The sequence below is a fragment of the Mesoplodon mirus genome (genome assembly GCF_964341445.2).
Source record: "Mesoplodon mirus genome assembly, chromosome: 2".
Lineage (NCBI taxonomy): Eukaryota > Metazoa > Chordata > Mammalia > Artiodactyla > Ziphiidae > Mesoplodon > Mesoplodon mirus.
The window spans coordinates 216,946,974-216,964,680 of NC_138977.1; the positions used below are offsets into that span (position 1 = coordinate 216,946,974).

The 17,707-nt window shown below is 39.1% G+C and overlaps 1 protein-coding gene across 7 annotated transcripts in view; it reads right to left on the bottom strand.

The window, feature by feature from the left end:
• The window catches only part of SHTN1 (shootin 1), a 106,398-nt gene that overhangs the window by 27,794 nt on the left and 60,897 nt on the right, over positions 1 to 17,707 (bottom strand). For all 7 annotated transcript variants that reach the window (XM_082641600.1, XM_082641596.1, XM_082641595.1 and 4 more), the window contains 4 exons: positions 16,417 to 16,516; positions 11,735 to 11,817; positions 4,999 to 5,108; positions 1,349 to 1,402 (listed from right to left, as the gene is read on the bottom strand). In XM_082641600.1, the coding sequence (XP_082497726.1) occupies positions 1,349 to 1,402; positions 4,999 to 5,108; positions 11,735 to 11,817; positions 16,417 to 16,516 (347 nt within the window). The remainder of the gene's footprint in view (positions 1 to 1,348; positions 1,403 to 4,998; positions 5,109 to 11,734; positions 11,818 to 16,416; positions 16,517 to 17,707) is intronic.

The window sequence follows — 17,707 nt, forward strand, 5'->3', positions numbered from 1 at the left end:
TTCAAATAAACCTGATTTAAAAAACAAACTGAGGGAAGTTTACTCTTTCACTGAGGATCAGAACTATAACCCTAGAACCTCCAAATGCCCCTGGGGGCATTTTCATGAACAAAAATTAGCATTACAATGTAGACAACAAAAAGGACTGTCATAGGGCATTCTCCTTAACAGAACACTGGATAACAAAATTTTCTCACCAAAGAATCCATTAGATAATAACCACATACTTTTTCCATGGTTTTAATACTTTATTCTGTAGGTAGACCACTACTGTTAGCCAGTGCTACATACCTCTCTTCAGTATTAATTCCACTCACCTAAAAACTACAGCAAACTAATTAAGCCATTCCGAGTTAAGTCTACTGTTTCACGTTTGATGAAAATAATGTTGTTTACCACAATTATGTGGATGTCTGCATGCAATGCATAATTAGCACAGTAACAACGAACATGGGAACATTAGCTCTACCTCCGCCCCCATGTTTGTTGACTTACTGTGCATAATAACTGGTATTGAGACTGTAACAAGATCTGAGAATAAAGCTCTTAGTATCCAAAACATTTTCTAAGTGAGGCATTTGTCTCCCGACAGAAACTGTCGGACAGGGCACTACTCAGTTATTTTGTTGGCAAAAGCTCATACTCTGGAAAGCAGAAATATGACTAGAGATGGGCATTAAGCATGTTCTCTAATGGACGTGAATTACTTTTATAAAGTGAAATTCGTAACATAAAGAAAGGAACTTCTATTATCCAAATTTATCATGACTTTTCAAAACTGTGAGAAAAGCAGACTATGACTCTGATGCTAACATATCTGGGGAGAAGCTCTGATTTATATTTAGGTGCCAAGAATTCCACTTTCATGCCCCAAAGTTAAGCACTATCCATGTGAGAGACTACTATACAATATACTATTATCTACTACATTTATTGTAGATTTACTTATAAATAAATCTACTATAATCTATGTATAGATTTACTTATAACATTATTTACTATATTTATATTTATAATATATCTACTATATAAGCATGTACTGATCCTCACATGTGGCCAGATACGTTATCTTCAAGTTGTAATACAAGTATTGGAGAACAAGAACAGGGAACAATGATTTGGGGGAAAGTGTACCCATTCTTTTCGAATAGAAACAGCAGAGTATTGATACATTATTAACACACCCAATGGAGGAGTCCACAGCACAATCAAGTAAACTATCAAAAGTAATGAGGCTTACTGTAAATGGAAATAAAATATATCAAAACCAATTATTCATAACAGTAGATTTTTAAAATATTCTTCCACTTTCCCATTAACTAAATAATAAACTGAGATCTATTCTTACCAGTATTCCTTTTAGTTCATTCACTGCACTTTCAGAGCCTTTTGAAGATTCTGGCTACAATTGTAAAAAGAAGAAAAATGACTGAGTAATTCAGTTTTAAGATACCCAACAAAGATTTTTACATGGCAAAGTGTTGGTAGCTTATATTGACTACATTTTTAAAAATTAGGTCTATGTCTTACAGTTAGGAAAAAATATTAGACATGCTAGTGCTCCCAAGGAGCAGTTAAATAGAAACTTAGAGGTAAGAGTCAAGCTACCATCTTCTACACATCATTTTGTTACCTACCATCATCATATGTAGAAAAGATTTGGTAAACATTAAATTTCAAAGATTTAATTCCAAATTATTCAGAACATTTTACAATAAACTCTCCCCACTCTCATTGCTGGGCTTGAGCCAGCAAGCGAGGACTAGGAAGGCAGCAGTGCAGAGCAGAAAGCAAGCAACAGGGCAGAAAACCTCTCCCAGCTCCGTTAGCTCCAGGCCAAGGCCAGCTTACAGAGGACTGGCACGTCTAGTTTCATGAATTTCACGACAGGGATCAGCAGAGAACCCGGATTACAGGAGAGTGTTAGCATCACCGGCTATCAGAGCAGTAAAAGACCTCAGAGGGCGTGCAGTCCAAGTACTTCATCTTACTTATGAGGAAAGTTACACTTTGAGGAATTCTGTATTTGAGTCAGGTGTCTCGATTACAAGCCCAGTTCTCATCTGGCTACACCACGAACAAAATAATTTGAAATGAAATTCTGGGTAATACCTGCCTGCCCCATAATACCACAGACTCTGTGGACCCCACAATGAAAAGATGGCTGAAAAAAAACCCTCTGATCTTCCCCGTACCACTTCCTTTCACAAAGGAGATGAAGAGAAAACCTGCAAGGCACAGTGAAAGGAATCACTCAGGCCTCTCATTCCTAGAAAAGAGGCAAGGCTAATCTTTCATCAAGAGATGGGAGGTGATTAATGGCAACCTATAATTCTTTCCTCTCAAAAGATAATAAAAGAATAAGACCCTATTCCAATTTTAAAAAACATACAGTTAGGGCTTCCCTGGTGGCGCAGTGGTTGAGAGTCCGCCTGCCGATGCAGGGGACACGGGTTCGTGCCCCGGTCCGGGAGGATCCCACATACCGCGGAGCGGCTGGGCCCGTGAGCCACGGCCGCTGAGCCTGCGCGTCCGGAGCCTGTGCTCCGCAACGGGAGGGGCCACAACAGTGAGAGGCCCGCGTACCGCAAAAAAAAAACAAAAAACAAAAAACAAACAAACAAAAAAAACATACAGTTAGAAAAAGTGAGAGAGAGAGAGGTTTGCTGCTCACGTACAAATTAGACTAAGGTGTTCAACTTTCACAGCCTCCATTTTCTGTGAAATACACATGCCATCAGCGGCAGTCACAAGTGCCAGTCAAAAGCTCTAAGACACTAATCTTTTTTTTTTTTATGTTTTTGTGGTACGCGGGCCTCTCACTGCCGTGGCCTCTCCCGTTGCGGAGCACAGGCTCTGGACACGCAGGCTCAGCGGCCGTGGCTCACGGGCCCAGCCGCTCCGCGGTATGTGGGATCCTCCCGGACCGGGGCACGAACCCGCGTCCCCTGCATCGGCAGGCGGACTCTCAACCACTGTGCCACCAGGGAAGCCCTGGGACACTACTCTTAGCCACACCAGCGCCACCACCAGCACCAAGGACTTCAGTGACACGCAGTCACACTAGTGCTCGCAAGGCGGGCTTGACGTCTGTAGGTGAGCTGTTCGGCGACACGTTACGACGTCTGAGCAAACACCCTGCCTAAAGGCATACGCAAAAGGGCTGCCATGCCACTCAAGTTGCCCTCTGACTGCACACTCTCATAACTGGTGACATTTCAGGAAAGTACGGATGGCACTGGGGGAAGAAGTCTGCACTGAGGCATGCAGTGACGATTTGTTTTAAAGGTTACTGACCAGGTCATTCACCACTGTATCTACACAGTTTTAATGATTTCCAGCAAAACAAAACAAAACAAAACAGTTGTCCACTGATCCTCGTTCAGCTGTCCTCCAGAGTTTGAACTGACATTAAATAATGTGTAACTGTTGAAAGAGTCACGGCAAGAAAGAAAAAGGACAAAGTGATACACCGAAAATGAAAGTACATACAGAACACTGACTGCTTACGATTTAAGAAGTTTTCAACATTTTTCTTTCTAAACTAATTTTGTTTCTTTTACGACACTGCATTTTTCTCTGGTAATAATTTGGTTTTGCTATTCTTTCCGAACTAGTTGTGACATGAAAGCCATAAAAATGTATTCTTTTCTAAGGTTCTACTTAGACTCTGCATTTTAAAGTGGTTTCACATTTTACTCCATTTGACCCTAACAACAACCATGTGAGCCAGAGAGGGTATTTTATGGAGAAGAAGCCCAGGAAGCTGGGTGATAGTGCAAGGACCCGACTCCAACAGCAGTGCTCTTCACTCACTCACCAGACACTGGCACTGAAAGAGCTGTGCCCAACTATCTACACGCTCAGCTTCTCGTCCAGTTCTACATTCTGCCCACTTGCTTTCAGAGCTCTAGCACAAGACTGAATTACTCTCCACAGCTGGCTGAAGCTTCCATTTCCCTAGATGTGAATCTTCTCTTGGCGTGGAATGCTCGTTCCCTCTTCCCAACCCCCTTTCCCTGGACAGCTCACACCATGGCCATTCCTGCCTTGTCCAGTTATCTTGTCTGCCTGTGACAAAGTGGCAACTTTAAAAGCCCAGCAGAATTTCTAGTGAACAGTCATGACACTCAGGAACACTGAAGTAGCTGAAGGAGGGCATCCTTGAGAGTCAGAAAGGACCATAAAGTTTGGTTTAAAGGAAGAGGAAGAAGAAAGAGAACCAATCTGCTGACACCTTATTAGAGTGAGGAAAGAAAAAACATTTTTCAAGAAAAATGTCAAAAACTCTACTATTGAGTCTATTTAAATGGGACAGATATACAAGGGGAAGGAAAAGCTCTGAACTAGACACTAGGTACTTCCACAGACCCTGGAGCTCACTGTGGTCTAGCTTAGAAGACAGCTGATGATACAGATACACAACTTTCTCCTTGAAGTGACCTGGAATAGGTCTGTGAAATTAATGGGAACAATCTTACAAACCTCACTGTTTTTCAAAAGTTCTCTTAGGTCTGCTACGGTATATGATGTGATCCCCACGCTCAGATTCCCCTCCCCCCCACACTAAAACAGAAGCCTCGGGAAGGCAAGGATCTTTGTGTCTTGTTTACTGCTTTACTCCCAGTGCCTAAAACAGTACCTGGCACATAGTAGATACTCAATAAATACTTGCTGAATTATACACAACAACCAGGAATTGACGAAAATAAAGGGCGTGCTAATTGTTACTTGTTTGGTATAACAGTTCATATCAATGTCCCTCTCAAGGAGACGGCAGCACCCTGCAACCACAGGACTTACTTTCTGTAGTGACCTAGGTTTCCTATGGGTCAGAGTCCTTCTGAAAAGTGCTTGTATGAAGCAAAGGCTTTTACGACACATTAGCCTTAACCCAAGATTCGACAGTCAATTCTGATGTAGCTTTCATCAGATTTCAAACTTTTACATTAAAAAAAAAGAAACATCAGGGGAAAAAAGCATTTACTCATTCCATACCTTTGCCTTGGGTCTAGCTGTCTGATTAACTGGTCTGAGATGAACTCCCTTTTTAATTCTGTCCATCATCTCTTCAACTGCTTGCCTCTTCAGATCTGTGACTTCTTCAGCTATTCAAAGAACACACACATAAATCATCTTATGTTACAAGAAAACTACTTCCTATTTCTGGTGACTTAGAGAGACTGCACTATGTAATTAACCACAGTCATTTTTCAGACAGAGTCACAAAACACCAATAATTTACTAAGGTTAACAGCTCCCAGGTAGCAATATTTTTTTAATAAAAACCTTTTAATAAGAGATTTGCTTTGAGAAATAAGAGTTATAAAATTTAAGGTCTAATTTGTAGCCTGGAAATCAATATTGTTTCATCTATGTTAAACAAAGTACCTTTTGTTCCGTTTGTCAGCATAATAACATACCTGAATTTCTCCAGGTCTCTAAAAACCTAATTTTGTACCTAACTCCAAATAATCATTCACTTTTGTCTCAAAGATGTTTTTGTAACTTATAGTATAACCTATGTCAAAGAAATCCAACTAAAGCAGGATTAACTATCAAAAAGCCCATTTGAAAATAAAAGATCAAAGAGATTTTTTTACCTGTTGGAAGAAATCCACAGTCAAAAGATGAGCAGCAAGTAGATAAAATCTATTTTTAAGTTGCCATCTTTTGTTTAGGAATCACATGGGAAGGAAACATTTAAGCAAACCTTTTTCAAGTCTTTTAAAATTGTCAATGTTAAAAGAAAACATACATCCAGAAATGACTGCAGTTAAGTAATTAAATTTGATAAAAAATTTCAACTGTCTATTGTTTAATCTTTACACTCTTTGGCTGCAAAAACAATAAAGCTGTTGAAATATGTATCAACTAGATGAATGCAACTGAGGTGAGCTGAGACTTGTTGGTCAGAAGAGTGAAATTTGTCTCTTACACAACAGCTTAACCAAAAGCACCAAATCATTCTGGAACATTTATCACCATTAATGCAGCTCTAGATCTTGTGTTTACCTCCAGCTAACTCACTGTATCCAATACATTCAAGTTTAAATATCTCATAAAGACCCTCCAACAGACTCCACATTGTGGGGCAGGCATATGGTAGGCACTCAGCAAGCATCTACCTACTGACTGACTTGTTGAAGTTCGAGCTTTAAATGGCTATCAATAGTTTTACTATTTGAGCAGAAATAATTAAACCTCAAAAGAATGGCTCCTAAATGGAGGCAGTCACAACTATATCCCCCAGCTAATTCACAGTCGTGTCAGGCTTTGCGCTAAGGAGGCCGAAATCATGGCTTCTTTTACTGCTATATGGCAGACTTCACTCTAACCCTGGGTAGCTATTCCTCTTATACATGCCGAGGGGAGCAACTTAGAGAATCCAGAAGGTTCCATTATCCTCCACTCTGCAACATCACTGTGATGGGATCACTGCTATATTCATCATATAACCTAGGTTTTCTGATACAGTCCTGGTTTCAAATAGTGTTGTCATCCTCAGAAGCCACTGAAATGCTGGGAATTCAAATTTCTCAATATCCAAACAGCATTTTTCAGTTCCAGAAGTCAAAAGAGTATCTTTTGTGAGGCAACATGGGAGACATGGCACCAAGGTCAGAACTTATCCACCAATAAACGAAAAGACAACAAAACTGTGGGTTGATCAACTATGTGCCCTTAAGCAGTATTTTCTAAGGCAGCCTCTGCTGATGGCTCACAAACATCAACAAGGGAACAGACAAGAAAATTACTATGAACAGAGATTCATTCATTCATTCATTCATTCACTGACTCACTTATTCAATATCTGAATACCTATTATGCACTACATGGTCCTTTTGCTGACCGTTTTCAAAATCAGAGGAAATAAGACCCATATCTGTCATTCAAGCACCTGGTATGGGTATGGAATTTATTCCTGGGAATTAAAAAAAAATCTTCAAAACACATTCGATTTTCAGAAAGGCTGCCATTTTGAGTAAGACTTGGGAAGAGCTGCATGGCAACAGGAACACCGCCTACAAACAGATTAGCACTCTGTAAGGAATGACTAAAACTCAATTAAATGCACAAAACAAAAACTAATTAAGGCAGACAGATGGAGAATTATGGTCAACACCATTCAAGTCTGCTGCAGCATCTAACATAACAGGAATTTAAAGTAGTTTCTTATCTTTGCTTGCCAGAATCATAGTGATAATTCAGAGAAGTGCCACTATCTGTATTGTGTACAGATTATAAACCAGGCTCATAAAATTTTCTCAGTCTTTTTCAAACATAAAGGCTTAATTGGTCTTAAGGAAAAGAAATCACTCTTATCAGATTCCCTACTCAGGCACAACACAAGGGCAATGGCTAGGTTAGCTACACAAGCTTTCTCTCTCACTGACCCTGTTTTTGAACTAGCAAAATGCAATCTATACGAACTTCTGAACTATTAAGCAGTTCTAATAAATCTGCAAGAATCACCTACAGAGAGCTCATGGTATGTTTTGTAATTCTTTTCTGCAATCACGCAGTTGGTAATTGTCTCACAAAAGCATGTAATCAGGGGGACAACAGAAATATGCAGGATACTGGAGATTAAAGAAAAGGGACAAATGAAGACAAGGGGTCTAATGTTATTGAACTGCCACAGGAAAATAAAATCAAATGTTCTTTGAGTTAGTGCTTCCATGTCAGTCTTGGATCGGAAAGCTACATGTAATTAATTGAGGCTTAAATTTTAAGACCCACTTGAAAAATAAGTTAGTTCCTCAAAAAAAAAAAAAAAAAAAAAGACCTACAGACAAAACCATCACCTTATTGCTCAATAAAACCTTTTGGTATTACCTAGAGGAACTAAAATGAATTTTTAAATGCCACAGGTTTACTTTTCTCTTTCAATAACATTTTTAAAAAGGCATTAAAAAAATCTTATGGCACCGTGATGCACAAAATTTCTAAAGAACATATCATGGTTGAGTAAGTTTGGATTTGACCTACAGTCATAAAGTTAAGAAAATTTCCTTAACTACAATGATCACAAGAGCCTGCTGAATGAGGACTTCTGCCCTTCAGGGTGATTGGTACCATGCCTTTTTTTTTTCTTTTTTAGGTAACATTTTGAATAGTTTCTATGTTATGGGCACTACTCTAAATGCTTTACATGTTGTGAGACTCATAATTCTTAAAACAACTCTATGAAATAGGAACTATTATTCCCATTCTACAGATTAGCAAACTGAGGTAAGAAAATATCAACAAATTAATGACCTAAATATATGATAAACAGCAGGCATACCTCTCAAATCTCAGAACTTGTCCAATAAATGCATTCTTAATCAAAATTAGAGTAATTAACTGCAAAGTATGTAATGATTTCTTGTGTTTAGATCTTAAAGCTACTTCTAAAATATTTCACAGACCTTCCCTACAATCAAGGTTTTTAAGAGTCATAACCCAACAATAAAAGTTTCTCCATTCATAAGCTCTGAAAATCATACCAGCTGTATAGCAAAAGCCATCATACGATGCTAATATAAGAAAACACTGTGATAGCGGGACTGGTTCCTATGTTATAAATGCAAACTCCAAAGTGTCTCAGATGACCCCAATATTGATGCTCTACATTCATTCATCATGCCTTTAATCACTGTTGATCCATTCAACAACTATTTTTTAGTGTGAATGACTAACAAAACACTATAAACTACCTTGCCAGAGAGAGCAAAGTATGGCTATGGTATCTATCATTTAAGGCAGTATGATTTTAGGGTGGCCCCAGTTTAAAAATCTCCTGATCAACTTCTGTGTCTGTAACTACTTAGATTCCCAAAGTAACAATTCAGTAGCTCAAGGATGAGGGGGGAAATGCTGCCACATTTCATGAATTGTAAATGAAATATCATTTTCATAAGGAAAACTGCATGGTTTCTAATACTGGGAGTTAATAAGTTCTAGAACACATCTTTTTAAATTTAAGGGTGCTGTTGAGGTTGATAAGCTAATAATGTAATTTACTGAGAAGGGGAATTTATTTTATTCTGACTGCCTTCTCGACCCTCTAAGACTTAACCAATTTTCCCAAAACAAGATTGAAACAAACAAAATTTTAATCTTAATTACAGTGTCAGGGAAGGCTTACAGCCAGTAACCCAAGAGCAGGGCTGCCCTGCAAATCACCAAAGGCAGGACTTCTAACTCCTGCAATGCCTTGGCAAAGCAGAATTTGCCTTTTAGTTGCATTACAAGGGGCTGTAGGAGGCAGGGGCAGAAAGTCAGTTCATACAGATGATAAAATCAAACAGCTTTCGTTTGTAATGGTGCTGCAAGGTTCTTGCTAAGAAGGAAAGACCAAGTCTAAACTTTGATTCATTCAATATGCGTGAAAGCTGTGGGAGGCTGCAGAGGGAAGTAAACCCTCACAGAGCCTGCAATCTGTTCGGGGGAGAGATGTGGAAATAACCCCAACACCAGAGCAGAGGCTGGGGGGTGGGACATTAAATCCTCACAGCCAGACAATTTGAAGTGAACTGCTACAGCAATACACAGTAATGAGCCATTCATTCTGGATTATTAATACTCATAAAGAAAGGAAGAGGAGGAAGAGACTGGGAACACACCAGACAATATGCTGAAACCTGAATGGGAGACACGGAATTAGAACAGTACCTTGCTAGAGGGACGGGCAGGAGGGCAATTCTGGAATGAGGAAAGACAGGAACAAATGCACAGGAGGCTTAGACGTAAGGGGCCAGCCATAAGGTGAGACAGATGTAATGAGAAATGAGGCTAGAGTAAAGGCAGAGAACCATCTCTAAGCAGACAGGGTTTGAGATTCTATTCTGAGGCAGGGAGAAGCACAGAAATGGGATAAGGTGTAGGACAACATAATGAGACCTGGTGTCTGAGAACACGGCACTGCAGAGGTATGAAAATGGCTGGGGCGGGGCAAGGAGACCTGGAGGCAGGAAAAGGGGGCCAAGAAGTTTGCACCCATTTGGGCTTGAACCAGGCTAACCTACCATGCTCCATAATTAAAACAGGTTGAACAAACACTGCTGAGTTTCATTTGGGTTCTACGGTCCTCAGGCATAAAGGCCCGAGATCTGGGGCCAGCATTTCAAGCTTCTGCTCTCAGCGTGGGCCCACATCAAACTGCCCACAGCTCTGTGCACTGACTCTGCACCTACCCACCTGGGGCCTCTGCTCAGCAGGAAACCTCTTCTCGCTCCATCCCCATCTCTTCCTATTATCCTCAGCTTCTCCCTCTCCAAAGAATCACAGGGTCCTGTGAATTTTACCTCCCTAAACGGCTCCTGAATTTATCCAGTTCTTTCTCTCTCTACTGCTATACCACCCACAGCTCAGCCCCATCAACATTCACCTGAATGAGCGCAACAGTCTTCCCTCATCCACTCTCATTCCTGTACAGTCTGTTCTCTGTTCTCTCACCGTAGCCAGTGTAACTTTTTACAAAGGACAAATCTCATCATGTTACACTCCTACTTAAACTTCTACTGCCCTTAGGATAAACATCAAAATCTTGACCACCGCCTCTAGAATCTGGCTCCTGTCTACCTAGTAGACTTGCACCCCATGTTCTAGTAATATCAACTTTCTTTCAGTTTCCTAATATGCCAAGCTCCTTCCCCAGTTTGGACCTTTGAACTGTTGCCCCTCTATGTGATCTATTTTACCATATATACCCAGACCTTCTAAATCCACAACTACTCAGCTTAAACATCACTTGCTGACACCAGTAGTCCACCTCCATAATCTCTTAGATCAGTACTGATAATCACTCCTCCACAGTACTGATCAAAAAAATGTATTTAAATAATTATATATTGCACTGGTAATTACATGTTTACTTCCTGTCTGCCCCACTCAAATGTGACTTTATGTCTTGTATCTCCAGTACAAAGCACTGGAGAGAACATAGAAAGTGCTTGACAAAGTCTCAGTTCATTGCTATCAACTCTAAAAAGCCTTTCCCCAGGACTTCCCTGGTGGCGCGGTGGTTAAGAGCCCGCCTGCCAGTGCAGGGTTCACGGGTTGGATCCCTCGTCCGGGAAGACCCCATATGCTGAGGAGCAACTGAGCCCATGCGCCACAACTGCTGAGCCTGTGCTCTAGAGCCCAGGAGCCGCAATTACTCAGCCCCCGTGCTGCAACTACCGAGCCCACGTGCCACAACTACTGAAGCCCGAGCACCTAGAGCCCATGCTTCGCAACAGAAGAAGTCATTGCAATGAGAAGCTTGTGTACCACAACGAAGAGTAGCCCCTGCTCGCCGCAACTAGAGAAGGCCTGCGCACAGCAACGAAGACCCAACACAGCCAAAAATTCATTAATTAATTTAAAAAAATAAACATAAGGAGTGGTGATTGTATAGCACAGAAAATATAGCATATATATATATATATATATTAAAGACCTTTCCCCAAATCCTTATTTGGAATTACTTCCTCTCTTTCTTTTACACCCCAAAGTACCTCACCCCTTAATGAAAACACATTTCCCAGCATCCCTCACATTCCAGTGATATGTGTGAGCGTTTACCTGCTCTAGACAGTAAGCTACATGAAGACAATGACTGTTCTTTGGTTCATTCTTATAGCTGTTAAGTTCACATTTCTCCCCAACAATCTGTTCATAGTCAAAGAGCTAACAAGTATGTCTACTGTTGAAAAATTGTACACCATCAACAAAAAGTTAACCAAAGGGGTGGGGTGAGAATTACCTGTTTCCGGTTGAGCTGCCTTTTCTTTCTTAGCACCACTGCCACTGGGGTGGGATCGCTTCCGGATCATGGACATGAGGGATCTTTAGGAGAAAGAAAAAAATCAACAGGATTAGTGGATGCCTTATGATCCAAGAAATAAAATGTACAGATTCTAAATAATCAGTAAAAATCCAACTCTTCTCTAAGTGCATGAATATATAACTAGAATTTAAGTAGCCTACTTTCCACTTTAATAAACTGTTAAATTTTTAAGAAAGAGAAAGATGTCTCATCCCTTTACTGTGTAAAAACCAAACTAGTTACTGGGAGAAGGGGGCTGCTAACATTATTACTAAGTTTATGCAGAGACATCTGCAAAGCAAAATAGATACAGAAAACCTTTCAATATCCATATTTAAAATTCAGAAACAGCTATCTATGTAATACATTTGAGTGAGAGGGAAGGACAAAAGAATTAGGGGATGTTTTGGTAAATATCTATTTGTGAAATATGGGCATAAAAACATCTGAATCTGCACAACATAGACCAGATACTTCAGCGATAACATATATTCAGACCACTGTCTCTCTGGTCCATGTTTTAAAAATCTGTGTAAAATCCAAATCATGATAAATTTGACATGAAAACTTAAAACCTCCATATATTAAAAGACATCATAAAGAATAAATAGAAACTCTACAAATCAATGAGAAAAAGCACACACCCAACAGAAAAAAGGACAAAACCAAGAAACCCTATACAAAAGGATGTCCAAATTTCCAACACACATACAAACAGGTTCTTGACTTCTTTAGTTATTAGGAAAACATAAATAAAAGCCACATTTGAGGTTTTACTACACACTCATCAAATAGGCAGAAAATTTTAAGTCTGATAATATCAAGTGTTGGTAGGTTTGTGGAGTAACAGGAATTCTCAAACTGAAGATGTATAAATTGATAGCACCGCTTTTGAAAACTGTTCAGCGTGAAGATAGACATATCCTATGAGCCAGTGATTCAACTTCCATATATCTTACAGGAGTACAAGCACTTGTGCACCAGGAAGCATGTACAGGAATGTTCATGTAGAATTTCCATAACTTCCCTGAACTGGGAATGACTCAAATGTCTATCAGTATTACAATGGATAAACACATTTTGGGACATTCATAAAGTGGGTTACGTATCAATGAATATGAATCAACTTTGGCTACATAAAATAATATGGATGAATCTTACAAAATAATATAAAGTGAAAAGAAAAAGACACAAAGGAATACACTACAATTCCAATTATATAAAGTTATAAACAGACCGTATATGTATTTACAGTAGTTTAAGGATATGTATATAGGCAAAAAAAACCCTTTTCTTTAAGAAACGGATAAAAGGATAGGACTTGAGGGTACTAGCATTGTTCTATTTCTTGATTTTGATGGTGATTACGTGGATACTCATTTTATATTATTTTAAACTGTACATAAGTGTACACTTCTACATATATATTATCACCCCCACCAAAAAAAAAAAAAAGAATCAAGAACTTTGAAATTCTTTCAACTACATTATAAATGTCCTCAGTGTTGTAAACTGGATTTGACAAAATACAGTCCTGAGGAAGACAAACTGGGAAGAGAGGCATAATGCTGCCTCCAGGAAAAGGGGCAACTGGATACACAGTACTATTTGCTCTGAGGACAGAACAACTTGATGTTCCTTAACCACTATCATTTTTAGATTGTTTTTTTACTTCTTACTTCTATCTTTGGTTATATTATTAATCCCCTCCCTAATTGCCTTTTCTTAAAATTCTCACACATACTGAACAATCTCCCACAAAGCATAGCAAAAAGAAAGTGCTACATCCTACTCTACCCTGTGAAGTTTCCAGGACTTACCAACTGGGAAACAATCGGTCACTGAGCTTTTAACTTCATCTAGTTTGTCTTCTTTGGGCTCATAGTGGCCCAAAATGTAATTAAATTATTTTCACAAAACTTCTAATTTGCACAGAACTTTAAAACAAGTACATTTCAATCCATAAGGTGAGGGAATTAAATGATGCAAACTTTATTTTTTCCATTCTGTCAACTGAAGACAGGAATATTCAATGTCTACTTGTTAACATTCCATAGAAGGGTGGGGTTTGGGGAGGGCTCTCACTAACCAGAGGCCTCTCCTCATTCTGGAATGACCCCATCTCTGGTTCTGAGGGGAAGTTTTGAGAATGCGTATTATTGTACATAAAGATTACAAAGCAAGAAGTTATTGTACTGCTCAGAACAGTTGTACGTATTTACATAAATGAACTAAGAATATATGTCCAACACTGCAAACCACCTAAGGAGATAAGAGAAAGTGCTAGCTTTAAATGTTCTGAAGTATAAGTTGAAGACTGATATGGTGTCCACAGGAAAATCATCTGTAATATTAAACAGAACTGTCAAGATGTTGCATAGACTAAAGAGAAAATATCAACAGACAGTGTGAGTTTCACAGGACAGATGAGAAGACCAGGACAAGACATCTGGGACCAATCATCCAAACCTCTGGCTAAAACTGCCCCAGGTGGAAAATATTCACCTTGAAATTCTTCAAGTGTTCTTCACGCCCACTGTGATGCTTATTTATGAGTCAACTTGACTGGGTCATGGGGTACTTGGATAAATGATCAAACATTATTCTGGGTATTTCTGTGAGGGTTCTGGATGAGATTAACATTTAAATTGGTAGCCTGAGTGACTGTCCTCCCTAATGTGGGATGGGCCTCACTCAATCAGTTGAAGGCCTGAATACAACAAAAGGTGACCCTCCCCCAAGTAAGAGAAAATTCCTCCTGCCTGACTGCCTTGAAACTAGGACATCTGCTCCGTCCTGCTTTTGACTCAAACTGAAACACTGCCTCTTCCTGGCCTGTTGACCTTCAGACTGAAACAACGCCACAGGCTCTCCTTGGTCTCCAGCTTGCTGACTCACCCTGAAGATCCTGGGACTTGTCAGCCTCCATAGTCATGTGAACCAATTCTTGAGAATACATTCTTTTTATGTATATGATGTGTATGTACACATGTACACACACACACACACACACACATCCTATTGGTTCTATTTCTCTGGAGAACCCTGACTAATACACTAATATACCCTACCCTTTCCCCGTGAGCCACACCACCTGGCCAGGACCTGTCCTTTCACTCCATTACTACAAAATGACCAAGATATGCCTTTTTCCTCTCTTAACTCTCTCCCATCTGTCCTCTAAGTCAAATGAGCAGGAAGAGGAAGGGAAAGCAATAAAGCCACTTAAAGAAGCCACAGGCTCTAGTCTTTTTCTTCCACTTCCACTTCTATCCATGATCTACATCAGGGTAAAACAAACAGCTCAGGAACAAAGCTGGAAAACCTTGATTAGTGGATTCAAAGTCCACTGAAACTCAATACAAATGCAAATATACTTTTTTTTTTTTTTCCGCAATACGAGGGCCTCTCACTGTTGTGGCCCCTCCCGTTGCATTGCAGAGCACAGGCTCCAGACACGAAGGCTCAGCGGCATGTGGGATCTTCCCGGATCGCCACGAACCCGTGTCCCCTGCATCGGCAGGCAGACTCTCAACCACTGCGCCACCAGGGAAGCCCCTGCAAATATACTTTTTTGACAAGAAAGTACTCCTTACCAAAAAAATAAAAATCTCTTTCTACTGAGAAATTATATCTTATACTACTTAAATTCATCTTAAAATAAAAATCATTCATGTTATTCAATGAAAATTTTCTTTAACGGGCCTTATAAGAGTTCATGCTCTAGATATACATAGTCTGAGTCCCACTTTCATTTCTCAGTGTGACTGTAGGATGCTTTTTGAGAAAATATTCTATTTAGGTTATACTTTACTTTTAATTCTAAGGGCTCTCAAGGTTTCAGAGACTAAAAATTAAAAGCCAACAGCAAGATTATGATCGTTTTTTAATAGTTCTCCCTCCTCACAGACAGAAGTGACTTTTCTTATCAAGCTCAAAATTCTAGACCTTAGAAAAAAATCAAAGTGATGAATTTCCTATTTTAAATGTCAAATTCAGAATATCTCTTACAGATTTAGCTACCCAGGAGAGAAAGAATTTAAAATACCTGAAATTCTTTCAATTGACTCTTGGATCGATCACATGTAAAAATTATTTTGCCTTAACTACGTCTGTGGCTTAAAGTAGATCTGTTAGGTTTTTGTTAGTTCAGTACTTTTATTTTTTAAATAACTGAACAAAGCATAGCTTTCAAATTCAAGTTAGTGAGAGAAAAACATGAAAAACATTCTGGAGAAGCTCAAAATTCCTTGATCGTCCAGCTAAAGGAAATCCTAATGATACGGACTGAAGTTTTAAAACTGAAGTATTATCAAAAAAATTGTTTTAGATGTCTAGCTCCTTGGTTTGGAACATCCACATGAAATTTAAACATCTACAACAGAAGAACACTGTAGGCCACAAGATGTCTTTATATGTTACAAGAAAGGAATGATACACTGGCCTTCAGAAAATTCTCTGAGACACCTGCTGATATCTTTCATACTTTTTACCACCACGCCCCTCAAAATGATGCATCTAAGCCCGTATTGCTTAAAAAGGGTACCAATAGCATAAACTTCAGTTTCTCTGACAAGGACTAACATTTGATGCAAAGCAGTCTTCCTGCACGTGCTTACCGGATAGGATTTGGAGGGGGAGGAGGAAGCGGTGGTGGAGGAGGAGGCGGGGGAGGTACCGAATTCTCAGACTGGTTCACCCGTTTCTGGAGTTCATCGACTGCACAGAGAGCAAGCATTCAGAAAAGAGCTGAAATAAGCAACTTAACACCTTATATATGTGTAAAGGAAAAAACAACCACTCTCAAAATCAATTTCTTTTATTAAAGCAAAGTTAGAAATTTCAGTATGAAACTGCAGAGCTCTTTAAACTTTTTATCATCAGTAAGAGAGGCCTTATATATGTTACAAAAAATTTACCATCTTTTTGCTATATATACAAACTATGGAAAAGAAAAAATAAATCAAGACAATGGCTGGATGGGTGGGAAGTAAGGATTGAGAGTAGGCTGAAGAAATATTTGTTAACAATAGAATTTACTACTCAAACACTAAGAAATTGTTAATACTTGACTTTTAAAGTATACAGACCAAGAATTAATTTTAAAGATGACATTTAGTGATGAATTTTAATAGCATACTTTCCTCCTCCACTTAATCTCCTTCAAAAACTGCAAATCCTAGAGTTCTTGATTTTAACCAGACTCAAGACTCTCAGAAACTTTTTGCTCTTTTGAAGAGCATTCTGGAAATATAATTTATTCATTCAATTCATTCAAGCCATTAATGAAACAAGTACTTACTAAGCTCCAACAATGTGGAAGAACCTATGCTCAGTGCTGCTCATGACACAGTTCCTGACTTCAAGAAACTCAATTTGAATTTATATCACAGATGTGAATGCCTCTAATTGGGCTCTAATGGGCTACAGGTACTGCACTCAGGAATAGCTCTCCCTCTACGCAGCCACTCTACTTTCCATGACTGACTACCCTAATGATTTGTGCATTTGTTTTTACCGTCAACACTTAAATAAGCAGTGGAGGCCAGGCTCCCTGACATCAAGAATCCTCTAGTTATTTCATATGCATGTGGCTGTTTCTCTAAAGGGAGTTTGAGATCCTCATGGACAAAAGGCATGGTTTCTTTTCTTCTACATTTCTTATAGCATCCTAGGGTACTAGGTATGGCTGGGTACACACACAGCAGACAATAACTAAAAAGAATGGACTACTCCTTAATTTTAGATCAATTTAAAAAAATAAATTGTAATTCACTTTCATTGTGGATTAGAAAGCATTGAATATTTTTTAAAGGAAAAAGCCTACTTGATTTTTCTGTACAGATTTCAAAATTCTAGTATAAAATTAACCAAAAATATCTGAAGTGAATATTGAAGCTGTTATAAAGG